The following is a 21,601-nucleotide window of genomic DNA, read 5'->3' on the forward strand; positions in this document are numbered from 1 at the left end:
AATCTTAATAATAATCGAATCTGTTTCATTGTAAATTTCTTTTAGTCAAAACGGGAGCTTATTGTAAATGTATAACTTTTTATTAGTAGACTCAGTACACAATTGCATTGATGTATTCTATTACTTTTATCTTTATCAAGTGTTTGCCTTTTGTATATTACAAACGCATGCCTATCAATTTTCTAATTGCATGTTTTATTTCTATTATCTTCCTACGACTACGCCTTCGCTCTGCACCTCTGCAATCCTCTACAACTCCGCAATATTGTACAACTGGGCAATGCTCTGCAACTCGCAATATTCTGCATGTATTGACATCATGGGATCTATCGACCCTGGAATTTGGCTTTACGTTAAGTATATTATTTTCTTTATTAAATTGTGCTCGTTTAGATGTTGATAGCGCGACTAGAACAATCGGACACTAAACGTTTGAATGTGGAATGTGAATTGCAGGATTTGTTGCAACATAACACAGTGCTCGAAGCTGATCTCACCGCTGTTAAGATGCAGCTAGAGGAAGCACGAAGAGAACTGGAAACACGTAAGCATTTTTTCTACAAATTATTATATTGAAAATGATAATTCCTAAATACACTACGTTTTTTAGTACCTATGTAAGCCTCTGTTAATACCTAAAGAGGTAGGTACATGAAGAATATAACAGTTTAGAATATCAATTAACTGGTTATCGTAGTAATAGGTTGAAGTCAAAATTATTAGTAATTATTTAGAATATTAATTAATTTATTTATTTATTCTTTATTGTACAATGTAAAACTATGTACCAATGGCGAGCTTAATGCCTTATGGCATTCTCTACCAGCTAACCATTGGATAAAAACAGAAAGCGTATGAAGGGCAGATGTGGGGAAAAATATGTGACAATTATAGTGACACATTAAGGCAATACACAATATAAATATAAACATATATATAAATATACACATAAGAAATGCACATATAATACATAAACATTACTTTTAATATATATGGATAAACTAATACATATGAAATATATACATATATATACATACATATACGTAATTTAAAACAACGATAAGCATTATGAGATATAATAACTATTGAATAATATTGGTCTTTAGAATAAAAATTTCCCAATTTCAAATTGAAATTTTAATGTTAGAGATAGTTTTAGTGAACGGGGCCAAATTTTAACTATACTTTTATTACATTTATTTTGTAGAGAAATCAAAGGTAGTGCAGTGCGCTGGCGAGGCGGCGCTAGAGGTGACACAGGAGGCACTAGCGGCACTAGAGAGGAGCAACCCGCAGGAAACCAACCGTACAGCGGCTGATGTCGCGGCCAAGGCTCTCGAGGAACTTTCGAAGCACACCGATGTATGTATTCAGTATAGTATACAAATTAGTTTATAGTTGAAAAATAAATCACTTTAGCGCCCTTAAAATTATCTAGCTGAATTTTATACTACAAAAAACTAGCAAAAACTGCTAGATTTGGTATGTTTAAAAAATTACTTCCTTTTATTTAAGATTATAATATTTTTTTTTTTGATGGGTGAAAATGGTATGGTAACCCCGCCTGCGCTAACGGGATACGCTGGTCGGAGCACCAGTGAAGGGTGATAGATGAGAATGAAAACAGGCCAGTTAACACATCATGATGAATTCATTAGGAATTAACCATGATAGTTTCCAGGGAGAACCGCGAGGAGGTCGACCTGGTTGGGTATATTGCTAGCAATGGGATTCTCAGTCTCCATTACTAACAATCCCTTTCCCCACAAGATTATAATATTGTATGTATTTATATAATTTTTAAGCTTATAATATAATAATACTGTGAAACGTAACTAGTTAATAATTCTGCACGCCAGTGCTCAGAATATTTTTGGTGATAAAGATATAAAATTAAGTAATACACAAAGGTTAAAAAAATAAGTATAAATTTATTATGTATAATTATTTAGCTGAAGGGCCACGAGGAAACGGCGGCGCGGTCGGCGATCCTCGCCGCGCACAACACGGCCCAGCTCTCCGCCTATGTCGCAGAATTGTGCGGCGTATCCACGGATATGGCGCTCTCCGATAGTAAGTTTATTGTTTAGTTTGGTATTACATCTTTATTATAACCTATCCATCATCAACTGCTGAATTACTATTATGTTTACTTATTTATTTACAATAGAATAAAGTATAGTAATAATAATAATGTATCTCTATTAATCGCCCCGGCTTCACACGGGTAGATAGATTTTTCTAAAATAATATATGGCCTATGTTAGTTGCTAATAAAGTAGCCTTCAATAGGTGGAATAATTTTTAATATCGGTAATTTCTGATTTTAATTATTACAAACAAACAAACAATCAAATCTGTCTGTGTGAATAATAAATATTAAATTGTTCGGAAGGAATCAAGTCTCATCAGTTCAGAAGCCTGTAGGCCTACCATAAAATGATTTTCGAAATTTCGGGGACGAACGAAACAGAAATATGATGTTAAAATTACGTAATACATGCCGTTTAGAATTATTAAAAATGTTAAAATGTCGTTCCTCTGGACTATTAGGATAGGATTTATGATAAACGAAATATTAAGCTCCATTTATTGGGTCGATTTCGATACTAACAAAAACACGAAATTGAGCCCGAAAATTCGGAATTTCATTTCATGGTAGACTACCTGGTTTACAGCAAAAGAGAATCTATAAAAATTATGAAAGAGTTGTATATAGAGGGCTCTTTGTACTCTTTTTACTCACCCCGTATATGTAAGATAGCTAATATAAATGTTTTATTTTCTTCTAGAACTACACAATGACTGCCGTACAATGTTGAGTACGACGAAACAGTGTCTCGAGTCGCTGAAAAGCGGCGCGGCACCGAATGCGGCGTATGCGGAGGCGCGGCGACATGTACAGGACGTGGCAGCGGCCGCCGCCGCCGCCGACAGCGCCGCCGCCGGCCTCCGCAGCGTCGACGACGAGCTCGCCGACATGGGTGCCGCTATAGAGGACGCAGCCTCGCAGATAGAGGTTTGTTTATTTATTCTTTATTAGTTTTTATCTACGATTCGTTCGGGTAACCAGGATATTTTTTTTTTCCAACTTAGAATGGCAAACAAGCTGATGGAAAGTAGTAACCGTCGCCTATAGACATGAGCAGTACCATGATCATAACAGAGTATACCTACTGTTTCGCCCATGATACCCCCCATTCGTTGCCATTCCTGAGGACTCAGATGTTATTTCTCTATACCCTGTAAATTCACGCCATATCCCACCCTTCAAACCGAAACAAGCCATGCAAACACAACTGCTTCACGGTAGAAACACGAATGGGACAGAGGTACCCAATAGCAATAGACTTTTGTACAAAGTCTCCCTCTAGTAAAATATGTTTACTGATCGTGCAAAAATAACCTGTATCCCATATAGTATGCGTATACCAAATTTCATAGTGATTGATTAAGCCGTTAAGATGCTATAAAGTAATAAAAAAAACTTATTTTCACAATTATAATATTAGTAACATTAGATAAAACCATTAAGTTTAGTACATATTTATTTACCTTGAGAGCAGTTAATGTTTGATACGTGCTTGATGATTATCACATCCATTTTTAATATATATTAAATGTAATTCACTAAGCCAAGACTTGTGACCGTAGATTTATAGAAAGAGGAGATTCTGAAAAGAAGGTATAAATTAGTAAGTACAGAATAAAGGTTATTGCGAAATCGGAAAGCTATTCTACCAATTAATATAAGTTGAAATATAAAGGTAATTCTAAAATGTTTGGTAAATCATGTCCAGCTATATTTTATTTTAAAAACGTATTATATATACTAGAGCATTTTCTATATATAATGCCGTTGTATACAGAAAATTCTATATCTCTACTAATATTATAAAGAGAAAAAAAATTATTGATATGTTTCTACTGGATAAATGCAAAAACTATTTAACCGATTTTAAAAATTCTTTTACCTATAGTAAGGTACATTATCTGCGAGTGAAATAGGCTATATATTTTTAAAAATTCTAACCACTCCTGTGAAGCCGGGCCGGATCGCTAGTCAAGTATAATAAAAAAAAAAAGAAATTAACTATTTAGTTACATATATTTTGCACAATATTTTGACTCATATCTTTTGGAGTACATTGTTTAATATCACAAGTATTACGAATAGGTCGATTTCCAGTTGCTATACTTTTTTTTAATTACATAGAACTTTTGAAGGTGTCTTAAAAACTGATTCACTTGGGATGAACTACAAGAAATAGTTAATAGTAACATGAAATATATTTAAACAGGAAATGTTGGCCGCAAGTCGCGCGGGCGACTCCGGTGTCAAACTGGAAGTGAACGGCAAGATACTAGACGCGTGTACGACCCTCATGGGCGCGGTCAAGATCCTCGTGCAAGACGCGAGGAAGCTGCAGAATGAGATCGGGGACCCCAAGACGAGGCAGAAGATGTACAGAAAGAACCCGCAGTGGTCGGAGGGACTTATATCAGCGGCCAAAGCGGTTGTGTTTGCTGCTAAGCTTTTAGTGTAAGTGATTTTTTTTTTATAGAACTCTCATGTTAAATTTACTTTCATATGATGTATAATATTATTAATCATTATTAGTAGCATACGAGGACAAGGATCTAAATAAAAAAAAAAAAAACGACTTTAAAAGATTCTCAGTTTGTTTTTATGTGTGTTGTGTGATATTTTTGTTAACTATAAACCAATTTTGTTGTTCTCTTTATAATTGGTAGGGATTTTTTTATGAAAGTGAAATGAAATGTTAATCCCATCTATGCTATTGGTTAACCTTGTGAGTAGGGGGGAAAGGGATTGTTAGTAATGGAGACTGAGAATCCCATTGCTAGCAATATACCCAACCAGGTCTCCTTTCTCGCGGTTCCCCCTGGAAACTATCATGGTTAATTCCTGATGAATTCATCATGATGGGCTAACTGACCTGTTTTCATTCTCATCTATCACCCTTCACTGGTCCGCCAGCGTATCCCGTTAGCGCGGGTGGGGTAACCATACCATTTTCACCCATCACTCACGTATGCCTCGGCTACGCCTCGGCCCACATTTGCACGTTTGTCCATCAATGCCTCAGTTGCTGGCCGCTGCAGTAATGTACTATATCCTCTTTTTTTCCTATAAGAAATTTATTTATTGAAATTGGTTCAAACGAGTTGCTTATATAGGGCGTTCACTGTATTACGTTACTGTATATAAAAAAATGAGGGTCGTGTCGGGTGGCAGGTCGTCGGCGGACGAGGCGGTGGGCGCGGGCGGGTCGGGGCGCGTGGAGGGCGTGTCGGCGGCGGCGCACGAGGTGGCCGGCAGCACGGCGCAGCTGGTGGCCGCGTCGCGAGCGCGCGCGCCGCCCGCCGCGCCGTCGCTCGCGCGCCTGGCCGCCGCCTCGCGCTCCGTGGCCGCCGCCGCCGGCGCCGTCGTCGCCGCCGTGCGCGCCGGCTCCGCCCTCGTCCATGAACAGGGTACGCACGCCTCGCCATTTTATAGATCAGCATAAAATCTATGCTCATTATCTGTGCTAACAAACAATAGATCACTGTATACGACATTTTATTATGCAACTTAGAATGGCAACTTGTTTGCTACGGCCCACTTGATGGAAAGTGGTAACCGTCGCCTATAAACATGAGCCATGGACTTAACAGAGTATACTGTTTCGCCCATGATACCTCCCTTGCGTTGTCATTCCTGAGAACTCAGGTGTTATCCTTGTGTACCCTGTAAATTTACTACCATGGGGAATAAAATTAATAAATATTAGGACATATTACATAACTAAGCAGTTTGTTTTATGGGCACTAAACAAAGGATAAACATGTAACAAATATATATTGTACATAAAAAAATACTCAGACTAGTATAAACAGCCATACCTATGAATACAAGTGTCTGTAGTATGCGAGAATCGAACCCGTGACTGTTTAAACGTAAGGTAGTATGTTGAACCGCTAAACACATTGTCCTATTGCGTTAAGTTTATTGTCTAATAGATTTTCTTAAACTATGTTATTATTATAAATTCTCTTAGACTTTTTTTTACTATTATTTTTTTCATATTTTAATAATATTCTTTATAATAAAATAACAGTAGTCACGAGTACTGTTATCTCTAACAAGATAGTGACATTGAACGACTGTCACCATATTTCTTAAGATTTTTGATATTTATATCGTAACTAAAAGTATCATCAGTGACTGAAATATAACATTTACAGAGGCCCTAGATACGTCAGCGCTGACGCTGACGGCGACTCGTATCCTGGAGATGGAGAGCAAGGTGCGGTCGCTAGAGCTGGAGACAGCGTTGGAAGCCGAGCGCTCCCGTCTCGCGGCACTGCGCAAGCGGCACTACCACCTCGCGCAGATGGAGGAGGTAACTGGTTTTATCACGTTATCATCTTAGATTATATAGATAGTGTCTCCATAGAAATGCTTCGATAAAAAGGGGTCAACATTTTCATACATTTTTTCATGATAAATAGTAATGATTCCTTTATAACTTTTATATTTATTTTGTTTTATTTATTTTATTTATTTAACTCTTTATTGCACCATAAATAAAAATATACAATGACAAGTGAATAATACAAATGAAATACAGTAACATAAATACAGATTGAAATGTGTATATTTCAATATAAAGGTACAAAAGGCGGTCTTATCGCTAGGGCAATCTCTTACAGACAACCTTTAGTTAAGGGAGAACAGATAGAAAAGGGCAGGTGGCGCAAGAGTGAATTAATAATTTTCGTGCATAAAATACAAAAACATGTAATGCACAAAAATATCAAATACATATAATTTATTAAACTACTTACTATAACAATATATATACATATACACACACACACACACACACACACACATATACATACATATACACATATACATACATACAAAATACATAAACATACACATATAAATACATACATAGCACACACAAGGAAATATGACAAATCTAGTCCAAAAATTACAAAGGAGTGGAAAAGAGTAACTACAGTGAAAGAAAATGTGATTTGACTTGTCCTTTAAACGAAGCCAAGGATTGAGCACTCCGTATAGACGGTGGCAGCGAGTTCCATAGGCGCACTGTCTGAACGGAAAAGGATTTGGTGTAGTACACGGAGGTATGTGCTGGGGTTTTTAAACGGAGACTATTTGAGGTACGCGAAGCGTGACTCTGCACTTCACCGAGAAATATAAATCGCTCTTTAAGATAGTGAGGTGTAAGAGGATTGAATAGAATGGAATAAAGAAGAGATAATATGTTTATAATTTTTGTTTCTTTTTTTAATGTGTACCCACTAATTTATAATATTAAATAATATGTCAAAAATATTTTTTTAATAGGTGATAATGTAATGGTAACCCCACCCGCGCTATCAGTATACACCGGTGGGGCACCAGTGAAAGATGATAAGTGAGGATGAAGCAGGTCAGTTAGCCCATCGTGACTAATTTGACAACGTGACATCGTGACAACGAGAATTGTTCATGATGGTTTTCATGGGGAACCACGTGGAAATCCACCTAACAGGGTATATTGCTAGCAATGGGGCTGTCAAACTCCATTGCCAACAATCCCATTTCCCCTATATATTTATTAGATTTATATGATGATAACTTCATTTCAGAATGGCGGTATAACCAACGGTAAAGAATGAGCAGTTAATTACGAACATGAAGCGAAGCAAGGATACGACATTATAACGAATCATTCTTAACTTGCATTTTGGTACAACGAATAGGTAATGTCGAGAAAGTTTGTAGTAGTACATTAAACCTCCATTGAATTTAACAAAAGAGAGAATCAATGTCTTCCCGATCGAGAAGGCTCAATGTATTGCAAACGTAGCGGTAGACACGATAGCGTTAGGTGACGAATTGTGTGTCGAATCTTGTATAATCAATGGGCAATTATAATGTAAGGTTAAAATAGTTCGAGAAAGTTCTTATGACCGGTGACTTCACCACTTTTGTGGGAATTAGTAGAGCTCCAACTAATGTATAACTAACTTTAATGTAGATAAATAAATTTAAAACTAATTATTTGTACAGGAATTAAATATTCTCTACTTTTTCTAAAGTCTAGCTCTCGAATGAAATTGGGGTCGATTCAGAAACACTATTCTCTATCTCAAAAACTAATGTTTCTGTTTGGTATTTTTTATGTAACATAGAATTAGACTAAAACTGATAGTTTACTTGATAAAAAGTGGTAATTCTCGCCTATATACGCGAATAGTAATACACTGTAAAATTAATTGCTAAATCTCACCCTGTAAACTGAGATACAACTATGTAAGTTCAGTTTATTAGCAGCAGATATACAAGAAGGCTAGTAATGTCCTAGCAAAGAACTTTTATACAGTTTGTTTGGTATTTCTTTAAAATTACTTTAAAGATGTGTATTGTATTGGGTATTATGATATAGAATTGAATTAAATATATTTTACTAAATGACAAATATAATTCAATTTTTTCGTAAAGTTTATAATAGTTGCGCCAATTTATCAAATATAAAATTTTAAATTTAGAGAATGGCGCCTCAGAATCGACTCTATCGAGAGGCTCAAAACCGTTAAGACGGACCATGTGTCAGCCTTTGTTCAGTAAAAGATAATGATTGCCGCAATGAAAACATTGAGGGTTATCACTGAACATCAACTCAGTAAAATTTATATAAAATTTTGATAATTTAATAATACAGAAAAGGGTGTTATCAATTATAAATCCAGAGAAATATAATTTATATTAATAAAACTGAGTAACGTTTCATATTATATCTAAATAAAAAAAAAATTAAAATTTCAAACAAAAACTGTGACCTTGGTTTGTATAAAATATACATATTTTTTTAGTATTTGATTTTTCTTGAGGAATGATTTTCGGTTAGACAGTTATTAGCTGGATTTACAATTGTTACATTCATTTCGTTGCACATAATTTTGAACGCATTCTATGGTAGTGATATGTAGAAGGCTATACAAGCCTTTAAACTGTATTTTGTATCCCCACGACAACTAGCTATATCTAATAAGAAAGGAATATTAAGCTTTAAGCAAAGAGACTAAGGAATAGTAATGTGAATGTATCTACATGTATAGTTATATTTTATATGTTTAAATTTAAATATTTTTATGAGTGTTGATATATATTTTTTTTAGATTTAACGTGACAATTATTATGTATCATATAGATTTAGATAGCAGTGATTTGAAAACACTAGTCTACATGTTTTTTCATGCAGCATTTTGGGGGAATCATTATCATATATATATAAAAATTCACTACTTATAACTTTTTATATAATAATTAAGTTTCAATAAATAGTTTTTGTTAAATAATTTTTCACTTTATTGGTTGAAATTATTGCTAGAATTATAATCACAAAATTAATTTTGAACACATGATTGTGATTCCATGGTTCTAATAAATCATGACACGATGTAGCATCCCTCTTGCCATCATATTTTTTTACTGTTAAAATATATAGTGTATTATGTTCATAACATGAAAATGCTCAACAGAATTCAGTGAAAAAATGGTGACATTTGTATCAATTAATATACATTCCTAAAATTTTGCATTTATATGCTTAAGCCCAAGCTAAGCATCTAATAAAAATTATGACGATACGAATCACTTTTGTACCATTAATAAAACACAGTCACCTACACGTGTATGTAATAATTAACACAAAATTACTAATAAATTGTATAAAAAAGAAAGGGGTATTATTTACAAACTTTAAACATTTGACATGCTACCGGGGTACCAGTAAGTGATAATGAAATCGACGACGCGTTCACTACGACTGTTTCTAGGGCGTAAAGGGTGACCTTCCAGAGTTTATTGTTTACTAGCAATGGTGCCGCTAGTCCCCATTATCAATCCTTTTTGCTCCTTGTTAGGCTTTTTTAATGGGAGAAATTCGAATGGTAACCCCGCCTGCTCTATCGTAAAGGCATCATTGTGAGATGATATATGAAAATGAAAGTAGGTCACTTGGCTCATCATGATGAATTCAAAAAGAATTAACAACATTGTTTTCCAAGGGGACCTGTGTGGAAGTTAATCTGATAAGAGTATATTGCCAGCAAAGAGGCTGTTAGAACCCCATTACTAATAATCCCTTTCCCGCCGTTACAATCAAGTTTTTTTTTTTTATACAACTTAGAATAGCAAACAAGCTGACGGTCCACCTGATGGAAAGTGGTAACCGTGGCCTATAAACATGAGCAGTACCATGGACATAAGAGTATACCGTTTCGCCCATGATACCCCCTATGCGTTGCCATTCCTGAGGACTCGGATGTTATTCCTCTGTACCCAGTAAATTCACGCCATATCCCACTCTTCAAACCAAAACACAACCATGCAAACACAACTGTTTTACGGTAGAAACACGAATGGGACAGAGGTACGCAAGCAATCGACTTTTGTACAAAGTCTCCCTCTGGTAACAACCCAACTGTGAGAGGAAACACTTCGACTTTCTAATTTTGAACAAAAATGTAGAACAAAAATAATTCAAATCTAGATTTGGCTACAACAAAAAATTAACACACTAAGTGAAATACTTATATATGCATACATCTATTTAAATGATCGTCTGGGTGTAACCACTAAAGAGGTGGCCAACGAGTGTACTCGTATTTGTAGGCATTTCAGATTTGTTAGGTTATTAAATACAACAGCTAGAACGAGACGTTTCTTGTGCTGACGCTGAGGCGTCATATGGACAACGAGTTCTGTCTTGTGGCAGTAACAGGAAAATGGCAGAATTGAGCTACAAAAATATTATAACGGGGTGATATTGGATAAAAACAATTGATTTGCTTACACATATTTCGTTTTATTTGTTTTAATAACTAATACTGCTATTAAAAAGTAAAACAAGCATGGCAACATCTTACTGATTACACTAATAAAATAATATACATACACTACTGGTGAAAATAGTTCCCGGCACAAAATTTTGTATAAGATAGCAAAATTACCGTTCATGATGCGTACCGAGAATTATATAGGGCAACAATAATTATAGGAATAGAGTACACATTTATATTACTGAACTTATTAGACTACTATAGGATAAAATGCTATTTCGGAATGTAGGAAAAATAATAATAATAATTATCTATAAATTGATCCAAATTCAGAAAACATTAAAAAAAATAAGGTAAACTGTGTTCGGTATCACAAATTCGGGGCACTTTATTATTTGTGCAAAATTAAATACTATAAGGTAGTTTATTAAAAAGTACACATTTCACCTAGAAACTAAAAAAAGCAGGATAGGTAAGTACCTATGTACCTAAAAATATTACGCCAATCAATACATAAATGATAATACTAAAACGGTTTGCAAGAAGCCATTATACACTCACTGCACAGAAAAGAAACCGATAACGTAACGTTAATACGATGGTAAAACCTTCGAAAATTTAGCACCACATGTTGGCTTCTCACTTTCATGTTCCAATACTGAATTTTATACCCTTATCTATTTTATTATTTGCACTAGGCAGCCCTCTATATCCTATATTCATTGACTAATTTTGTCTTAGGTTGTTACTTATAATTAGGGTTACCAGTATCAAAATTTAAGAATTTTTCTTAACTAAAACTTGGACATTTTATGCCGATATTCTTATGTTACTAATACAAAAATTAAATTAAATCAAGGGATAAAACAAAAGACCTCGGGGATGCTCCCCGAATGCCCTCCAAAAAAGGACATCTCTGGGAAAATTGTTATAGATAGTAACCCTACTTATAATAGACACTGCAAGATAGTTAAGGTAATAATAAAATGGACAGGGTATAGTCAATACAACATCAATACATTATTAAAATTTTGATCGTTTCAAGTTAATAACCGTCTAACCTTTCAGATCTAGTTATAATGTATTTCACATATGATATACAATTGACAAAGTTCCATTTCATTAGATGGGTATAAATATACTGCTATCCCTTTTATCCATCGCGAGATATGTTTGTGAACACATTTTATTCACAATTACATTGAAACTTTGTTAATCGATATTCAAATTGGAAAAATATATTTAAGGTAACATACAGAACATTGGATTATACGCAAAAAATCTTGTGAATGGTTCGGGATTTGCATGCTCGGCTCACTCGCCACGGAATGTTACAGAGGTGGTTCATCCCATTTGAGGTGCTTCTCTGGTGTGAGGTGCACTATACGTACATGCACTGCTTGATTCTTCTCAAATTTGGGTGGGATGGGACACAGACGGTATATTACCTCATCACCAGGCAGTGGAACATACTCACCTTCAATGCTGGAATGAAATAATATGAACATTTATTTTAGATTATTTCTTGGAATAATAAAACATTGTAAACTGAAACATTAGGTAACTAGTATTACTGCCTAATTACTAGCTTGGTAAAGGATCAAAATGGTTATGGTGTATATGACATTTTAATTCACCAAGCAACTGGTAATGGTAAATACTTAACAAAAGTAACTTGTACATAACAATTTGGGCTAAATCACATTAGTGGTACTGACTGATTGACAATACTACCTCACCAGCATAAACAAAGAATGCACGCTAAGTTTCTATTTCTTTTTAATCCATTAAAAAATTTGTAAACAGCGCTTCATTTCAGAGCAGATCTAGCTCACTAAAAATGTTGTGGTCACAGCCATCCAAAAATGGAATCATAACCTCATTCGCACTTAACCTATTTTCAAATTACTTACTCATGATCAATATAGTGCATTCATACAGGGCAAAGGCCTGGGGTGAACTCTAGTAAATTAATAAATGAATAAAATGTTCATTTGTTCCCTCATGAAAAAGTAATAAAAACAAAAGTATTAAAAGTCTTTAATGATTAATAATGGAAAAGTAACCCTGCCTACACCAGCGGTATGTTCTGGCGGGAAACAAGTGAGGGATGACAGGTGAGGTTGAAAAGGTATGTCGGTTAGTGCATTGTGTGAATACACCTGGAATTCAGCATGATGGTTTCCAGGTGGGACTGTGTGGATATCGACCTAACAGAGTATATTGCCAGCAATGGAATTAGTAGTCTGCATTACTAACAATCCCTTCCTCCTCAGTATTAAAGGTATAAACACATTAGATATATCATCAGCCTATAGATTGTAAAAATGTCAAAATTTTAAAAATTTGATGGGTGAAAATGGCATGGCAACCCAGCCTGCGCTAACGGGATACGCTGGCGGAGTACCAGTGAAGGGTGATAGATAAGAATGAAAAAAGGCCAGTTAGCCCATCATGATGAATTCATCAGGAATTAACCATGACAGTTTCCAGGGAGACCTGCGAAGAGGTCGACCTGGTTGGGTATATTGCTAGCAATGGGATTCTCAGTCTCCATTACTAACAATCTCTTTCCCCCTAGTCTATTAGTGTTGTGGACATGCCCATCGTGCCCACTATGGTCCACAGTTGCCTCATTTACTAATATATTTATATTCAGTACCTTTTTTGTTGAGAACAAAAATATGTATACCTAATGTTGGTAGTACCAACATTAGGTGATAATTAAATAATAACACACAATTTTGACTATACAAATGTAGTTTGTTATATGTGCAAACATGTTCAGCTTCAAGGTTAAACATGTACAATTCATGCTAATATGAACAAACTTTATTTTAAAGTTCAATGCACAACCACACTGATAAATTTATTGTAATATAAAAAGAAATGTGTTTTTTTAACAACTATTTGTCAATCTAGTGATTTATAACAGCAGCAGTATAACTTTAAAGACCTATGAGATATTTCAAGGATTTAAGCATTGATTAATAATAATTTCCTTTTATTGCATTTAGATACTCTTTATTCTAGGCTATAATTTGTTAAAAAAAATTAAATACTCCTAAGAATCCAAATTTACTGAATTAACACAAAATTATAAAATTAAATTTCTTTATTATACAACTCTCATTAACTTTATATAATATAATAAAAGACAATCAAATCATTAAAAAAATAGAAACAAATAATATAAATAAATACTGTAATTAAATATTCATCAGCATCATCAAATATTAATGAATATAAATATCTAAATTAATATTCAATATAACCATCATCAACTTAATTATAATTATACAATATAGATTTTAAATTTTATGATGTGATTCTTCTCAGTAGTATGTATTCACACCAATTTATAATTTATATAATTAAAGTTTTTGAAAAAATCAACACTTGAGTTTCTTGGCTAAAATTGCTTACCAAATGGACAATAGAATCATGAAAAAAATTATTATCCTAAAATGCTTAAATCTTGTTTTCTTTAGAATCAGTTACTTCATCAATATACTACTATACTACTAGGGGTAGTTTTTTTTTTAAATGAAATAGGTAGGTAACTGTGGTCAGTTGTAGGTAACTACTATTACATAATCTATTAATAATATTACCTTTAAAAATATAAAAATTATACTTACTCAGAGATATGCACGAAAATGTCGTCACCGCCTTTTTCTGGGGTAACAAAACCGTGACCTTTTTCGCGACAAAATGATTTGATTTTACCACCTTCCAATGGATTACCAAGGGCTCTTTCTGATCTGTAATTATTTGTAATAAAATATAAGAATTATTCTATAGAGTTTATATAAATACAATTGTATAAATTATGTAAAATAAACAAAATGTGCAACTCACGTCGACGCCGTACGGTTCCGTCTTGTAATTATAGGGCTAGGAAGTTGTAAATGAGAATTCGTTTTGTTAGGAGAATCATCACTGTTAAAACCATAATCATTAGACATGTTTAAGTACAACAAATTATACACGGAAGCAATATAACGTAAAATAGAGATTGCGAAGAAAGTAAAACGTCAATTGAAGTCCGTCAACAAACCAATAGGAGCCAATGACAGTTATCAATTTACCATTGACAAATATACTCTATGGCACTGACCACAGACTGACAAATATAGAGTATATTTGGCGGGACCAAGCCATCAGGCAATTCACCATACACAGCCTTTATAATTTTTTAAATGTAATTTTAACATCAGCTTAACTAGTCGTTATCGAATAATATTAATTTTGTCTTCTTTTTTCCTCAATGGTTAACGGTCGTCATTTTTTTTTAACCATTTCTCCAGGGTCATATATAAGACCTATATAACTCGATAATTATTATTTTTCTATATGTTTTCCGTTTCTATTCGTGACGAATCCACCATCATTGACCAAAATGGTTTCCAGAGGAAATTACATAAATGTCAGTCTAGCAGAATATGTTGCTAGCAATGGAGCTATTAGTCCCCATGACTAATAATCTCTTCTCTCCCCTCCGTGTCCATATCCATTCTCTTCTATTCGTGTTTATGCCATCAAGCAGTTGTATTTCCATAGCTGGGTTTTAGATTGAAAAGTGGGATATAGCAATAAAATTACTGCAGGCAATGCATGAAAGTATAAAGGGCGACTTAGTATGCTCTGTCCTGACCATGGTACTTACTGTTTGCGTCTATAGGTAAGCCGTCAGCTCGTTTACCATTCTAAATTGCATAGAAAACACTAATCGTTGATGACAACGAAATGTTATTCTTATATCAAATTCAAAATTCTAGCATACCTACTATTGTATTTTTAAATGGAAATTTATTGAACGAGTTATTATTATCGGATAAACGAGCCTTATATTTGTTTAACTACAATAGATATACAATAGCTATATTTTTTTTTGTATCTGTAACATAAACACACAATGTCTTTTCCAATTTTGAACCGATTTTAATGATTATTTTCTGCAACTAATAATGTTCACTCAAAGTTTGGTCATATCCAGATTAGTTTTATGGTAGAAGTAGGTTTTTTGTAAAAAATATTTTTAAAATTATATTTTATGTTGTACAAATGGAATATTTAATGATAAATATGTACCTATATCTCTTTCTCAACTTTTTGGACGAAACATAACAATAATTATAAAAAAAAAATAATGAAAATAAAGCAAAATGTTAGTTTTAACATACTTTTATTCAGTATTTTATGAACGATGAATGTAAACTATCTAACAACATTATATGTTAAAAATAATGCTTATCACAACAAGTTTATTATAATTATTAGTAAGGTAGTTAAATAATATTAGTTTTGTGTATATTCACTTCATTTTTAATATATGACCCTAGATCTTTTATTCAACTTCGTTAAAAATATCAGGACACAATCGAGGCTCAGGACTCAACGGGACTGTAATTTTTGGTATCGGTATTCCTTCCCAGTCACCCTATAATAATAAAAAAAAAAGTTAACTTGAACAAAGAAAACAAAGCAAAAATATATTTTGACCGATATAAAAGAGGTTCTTAATTTTTTTTATACAACTTTAGAATGACAAACAAGCCCACCTGATGGAAAGTGGTAACCGTCGCCTATAGACATGAACAGTACCATAGACATAACAGAGTATACTGTTTCGCACATGATACCACCCATGCGTTGCCATTCCTGGGGACTCAGGTGTTATCCCTCTGTACCCTGTAAATTCACGCCATATCCTACCACGATAGAAACACGAATGGGGCAGAGGTACCCAAGCAAACGACTTTTGTAGAAAGTCTCCCTCCTCCTCTGGTAAATTAATTTGATAATTATTTTATAATAGAAAAAAAAATACTCCTATGTTGGACTAGAGTTATGTCAAAATCGAAGCCTTTTTTGCAAAACAAATTCTTATTTCATCTTATTATCATTATCATATCAACCATTATCTGTTCACCGCTGAACATAGACCTCCCACATAGACTGCCATAAAGAACAGACCTGAGCCACCTGTAGCCACTGACTCTCTGCATTACATTTGAGGTCGCCACTTCATCTAATGGGGGGTCGTCCAACACTGCGTTTGCCCGTACGGGGTCGCCATTCAATAACCTTTCTTTCACAATTATTTACTTAGCTGTATTTACCTGAAATCGGTTACCGTCTGATTTATTACATTGCATAGATATTGGAGATTCAACATATAGACTATTCAAAGTGTTAACTCTCAATGGTGTCCATGGCTTGATAGCTAAATAATTGTATCGCGGAGGTGAATTATATGAAATAGATATGTTATCCCATCTGAAAAAAAAAGGAAATATACATAGTAAACCCATAAATTTTAGTATTATAAGATTTTAAATATGAACAGAGAAACACTTGCCTTTGTTCAAATTTAAAATAATTTTCAAGAGCAATATTAGATACAGCACTCTTGCAAACTTCCAGATCTGTAGCAGGATAATAGTGTATATAATTCACACACATTTCATCCGTAATTGCATGCCCTCCAATCGTGGCATTTTCTTTATCCTCAGTGTTATATAAACAAGTAGTCTCTAAAAAGTCTCCCTATAAACAAAATAATAAATATGAAATGCGCCTTCGATTGAAACGTGTGTGTCAATTTATTTGTATAGTTAATTATGTTACCGGCAATATTTGTACAGGTTTATGTAAAATTCTAATTTCTTGAAAATGTGTCGAGTAATGCATATCTTTATTGAGTAGGGGCAGTTCAACACCGTGCCGAGAATGACGAGTCCAAACTGCAATACCAGTTAGGTGTGTGTGCAATTGACTTCCAAATACAATAATTCCATGTTCAGGTATACCCTAAAATGATATAAATAAAGTTATACATTAATAACATACATACATATTTCAAACTATATTAATTCATCATCATCATCAACATCATATCACCTGTTAACTATCCATTGCTGAACATAGGGTTCTCCAATAAGGGGGGGGGGGGGGGGGGGATTTGCCAGTAATTGCTACACTTGGTAGGAGGTCGACCTGCTAGAGTATAATGCTAGCAATGGGGCTGTTTTTTTATGGGTGATAATGAAATAGTAATCCCGCCTGCGCTATCAGTATACACCGGCGGGGCACCAGTGAAGGATGATAGATGAGGATGAAGCAGGTCAGTTAGCCCATCGTGACGAATTCAACAAGAATTGTTCACGATGATTGTTAGCAATGGGGCTGTCATTGCTAATAATCTCTTTCCCCCCGCAATGGGGCTGTTAGACCCTATTACTAACAACCCCTCCCCCTCCAGTTTATTGTATCATTATATCAGCCGTTAACTGTCCACTGCTGAACATAGGCCTCCATCATAAAGAAGGTTTTACCACTAGTTGCCATGCTTGGCCGACTTGTTGGCAGCCGCAGGTAGGTTTTGATTATGTTTTAAGAGAACGTTGCTGCCCATCCATCGACCATTAAGTGTCCTTAGTCGCTTCTTACGACCCCGATGGGAAAGGAAGGGATGTCTCATTCTGTATCGGGATCTCACGGCATACTAATTAATTAAATGTAATTACCACTCCTGTGCATTGTGGTATACAATAACCACTTAAAGGAAATGCTTTCTGTCCACCTGGAATAGCCATTTTATCGGTATATTCCAGACCAAGTTCCATTATAGCGGCATCGTATCGACGTTTATTAGCAGTAACATGTATTGTGATTCCAGAACTATCCACCCAATCTGTAATAGAAAAAAATGTTACATTTCTCCTATAAGCGTAAGCTTCTGCTAAAATAAAGCCTCGTTAGGATTTTTTCTTTTTCAGTATTTACTTCCCAAGCCCATAAATGAAACGATTTAAAAAAAAATTGTCCTATGAGAAGACATTAAAATAGTTATATTTAGACCTGCACTTACATATTTAAAGAGGGAAGTAATATTTTTGCTTAATTATGTTATTATCATTAGGTATAATACATATTAAAATTTACTTATTTTCTTTCATTACCTTTTCTCATTTCAGGATTATTATAATGTACTTCCAACATTACGTATTTATTATTTTTAGGTCCTCCTAAAGGTAACCCAGCTTCTTCTGGATAAACAAACGGGGGTGCACCCATAGCCCATGCTGCTTTAACCTGTTAATTGTATTTAAAAAAAATTGAGTTTATTATTCTTTAGGAAATTTGTATTTTTTTCAGAGTAAGTTTCTAAACAAATTTCCCGAAGAAAAATCTGATATATGTATATATAATAAAAATATGGATTAACTAAAGTATGATTGACAGATTTTTAAGGATACCTTTGAGCAAGTTTTCGTAATTTCTGGTCGATTAGATGCAAAACAATTGCCTTCATAAACCGGTATGTCCAAAGATGGATCCGCGTCGCAGTAAAAAAGTTCCATATGATGTACTAAGCCTTCATTGCCTCGAGTAATTGTAGACTGGAACTATAAATAAAAAAGTTTTATATCTCTGCATTCTGAATTTGCTAAAGATAATTAATTACGTATAATGTTAAGGTATACCTGTATTATATGATGTGGTGTTTGAGTTATAAAATCAGGCAGTTTTACTACTTTACACCAATATGTTGTATCAGTACTAGGTACTTTTAAATTGTTATTGGTAATGTGCAGTTGAAGACCATTCTCCTTAAAAATAGCTGGTGGTGTTAGAAGTCGCACTCGTATAAATCCTCGATTTTCAGGCGATGTACATGATAGACACAATCCTTTCGACGTGAATAGTTTATCTATTCCTCGAGACCATATTACATGAGTAGTACCATCCTGTACGAAATAATAAAGTTAAATTTCGTGATAGCACTAAAAACTCGAAACGATTGAAAAAAATCCTGACAAAGTCTATAGCGATGTTAAACATTGTTAATAAACTCATATAAATATTAAAAATGTGGGATCGCCTTTAAAAATTCCAATTTTTTTATACAACTTAGCCCATACGTTGCCATTTCTGAGGACTTAGGTGTTATTCCTCTGTACCTTGTAAATTCACGCCATATTCCACCCTTCAAACCGAAACACAGCCATGCAAACACATCTGCTTCACAGTAGAAACACGAATGGGACAGAGGTACCCAATCAATTGACTTTTGTACAAAATCTTCCTCTGGTCTAAGATCCCTGGTGTTTCAGACTTTCATAAGAGAACAGACCCAATATTGTTTATCATTAGTATTGTAACCACTTTCGTGGTATAAAAAATAATTACATATTATTTTTCGAATCAATATACCTCTATAACATAGTCATTACTGTCACATGTATCAAAAAATCTTTCGAAAAATATGCTTCTGGTTTGACTGTCCAAATAAAATCCTTTGCAATCCTGTTTGTTATCACGAATTAATTTTCCAGCTTCATCACTGTGCATATCCTGAAAATAAAAAAAAAAATATGTTTAATATTTTATTTTTTACAAATTGTCTTTTACTTCTTGAGTGTTATTATAAAGTTTTTTTTTTATACAACTTAGAATGGCGAAGAAGCTTATGGCCTACCTTATGGAAAATACTAAGGTGGCCTATAGACATGAACAATACCATGGACAGAATAGAGTATACTGTGTCTCTCATGATACCACTCATGCATTGCCATTCCTGAAGACTAATCTAGTTATGCTTCTACACCCTGTAATTTTACTGACATATTCCATCCTTCAAATCAAAACACAACCAAACACTTCACAGCTTTACAGCAGAAACACGAATGGGACAGAGGTACCCAAGCAAAGTAAAAAGAAAACGTCAGGAGAGAATTAAATATAAGTAGTTGATTTTTAGGATGTTCAATATTTGTGTTCTAACTATTTATTTATTTACTCTTTATTGTATTACGTAAAGTATACAAAAGGCGGTCTTATCGCTAATGCAATCTCCTCCAGATAATCTTTGGGTAAAAGAGGAAAGAATATATATATATATATATATATATATATATATATATATATATATATATATATATAAAACTATATGGCCCGAGTGCAACTTACACATATCTATAGTTATACATATCTGTCACGCCTGTCTCCCATTAGGGTAGGTAGAAACAACAGGGGAGACATGACGTGACCCGTGGCATAATGCATCGCCGTCCACTGTTTATTATTCGTATTAATACCTTTTTTTTTAATATTAATTAGCTTAGTCAATACGTAATAATAAATCTGAAATTTTACCTCAAAATGGTCATGGCCTTTGTAATCGGTCCACAATAAACATACATCGGCATTTTCAAAATTGCCTCGATCAGAAAAACCTAATGCGAACCAACTGAAAGGTGGCGCTTTCTTCAACAATTTAATTTCAAATTGTATTTTTTCAATAGAATAATCAACTCTCCATTTGAGTAATAATTCACTATGTGGGTCCAACACTGATTCACTTTCTGCCAGTCTCGTCTCTGTTAAAAAGCGGGAAAATCAAAACATTAATCTGGCGATATTTCAAACTGTTTTATCATTCACTTAACATAAAAATTTTTACTGATATAATATACCTGATTTTTTAGGAATTAAAAACGAGAAATGAGAACATATGAAAAGTGAAAATATTCCAACTATACACTTAGCATGCATGTTAGGAAAGACTTGACTCAAAATATTTTGTTCACTTCAAAACTATCATGAATTTTAAAATACTTTTTTATATTGGTTGTAACCGCTGTACGAACGTCCGTTCCAAGAGTAAAGACAAAATTGAATAGAATAGATAGCAGTGAAGGTACCGTCTTGGCTCTGTAATAATCGT

The 21,601-nt window shown here is 34.1% G+C and overlaps 3 protein-coding genes across 12 annotated transcripts in view; 1 reads left to right on the plus strand and 2 right to left on the minus strand.

Moving 5' to 3' along the window:
* LOC113520833 (huntingtin-interacting protein 1) overlaps positions 1 to 11,117 on the plus strand; it is a 51,045-nt gene extending 39,928 nt beyond the window's left edge. For 8 of the 10 annotated variants that reach the window (XM_031910406.2, XM_031910408.2, XM_026906242.3 and 5 more), the window contains 8 exons: positions 394 to 544; positions 1,208 to 1,362; positions 1,953 to 2,073; positions 2,793 to 3,019; positions 4,302 to 4,543; positions 5,261 to 5,496; positions 6,250 to 6,407; positions 7,669 to 11,117. In XM_031910406.2, the coding sequence (XP_031766266.2) occupies positions 394 to 544; positions 1,208 to 1,362; positions 1,953 to 2,073; positions 2,793 to 3,019; positions 4,302 to 4,543; positions 5,261 to 5,496; positions 6,250 to 6,407; positions 7,669 to 7,698 (1,320 nt within the window). In that variant the 3' untranslated portion in view covers positions 7,699 to 11,117. The remainder of the gene's footprint in view (positions 1 to 393; positions 545 to 1,207; positions 1,363 to 1,952; positions 2,074 to 2,792; positions 3,020 to 4,301; positions 4,544 to 5,260; positions 5,497 to 6,249; positions 6,408 to 7,668) is intronic. The other 2 variants (XM_031910410.2, XM_026906244.3) reach the window with 1 other exon arrangement.
* Positions 10,872 to 14,946, minus strand: LOC113520644 (cold shock domain-containing protein CG9705). The gene is made up of 3 exons (XM_026906037.3): positions 14,728 to 14,946; positions 14,508 to 14,630; positions 10,872 to 12,351 (listed from the first exon to the last, which is right to left on the minus strand). Exons 1-3 carry the CDS (start codon positions 14,832 to 14,834, stop codon positions 12,198 to 12,200), a joined length of 384 nt encoding a protein of 127 aa, XP_026761838.1. The 5' UTR covers positions 14,835 to 14,946; the 3' UTR covers positions 10,872 to 12,197.
* A 1,105-nt stretch (positions 14,947 to 16,051) lies between these two features.
* On the minus strand, positions 16,052 to 21,574 carry LOC113520813 (tyramine beta-hydroxylase). Its single transcript, XM_026906220.3, has 11 exons — positions 21,351 to 21,574; positions 21,031 to 21,254; positions 20,089 to 20,229; positions 19,359 to 19,622; positions 19,131 to 19,280; positions 18,834 to 18,966; positions 18,399 to 18,565; positions 17,500 to 17,682; positions 17,231 to 17,418; positions 16,992 to 17,148; positions 16,052 to 16,309 (listed from the first exon to the last, which is right to left on the minus strand). Exons 1-11 carry the CDS (start codon positions 21,427 to 21,429, stop codon positions 16,217 to 16,219), a joined length of 1,779 nt encoding a protein of 592 aa, XP_026762021.2. The 5' UTR covers positions 21,430 to 21,574; the 3' UTR covers positions 16,052 to 16,216.
* Between the last annotated feature and the right edge of the window lie 27 nt (positions 21,575 to 21,601).

The sequence above is a fragment of the Galleria mellonella genome, unplaced genomic scaffold (assembly GCF_026898425.1).
Source record: "Galleria mellonella isolate WM207_F2 unplaced genomic scaffold, CSIRO_AGI_GalMel_v1 utg36, whole genome shotgun sequence".
Classification (NCBI taxonomy): domain Eukaryota; kingdom Metazoa; phylum Arthropoda; class Insecta; order Lepidoptera; family Pyralidae; genus Galleria; species Galleria mellonella.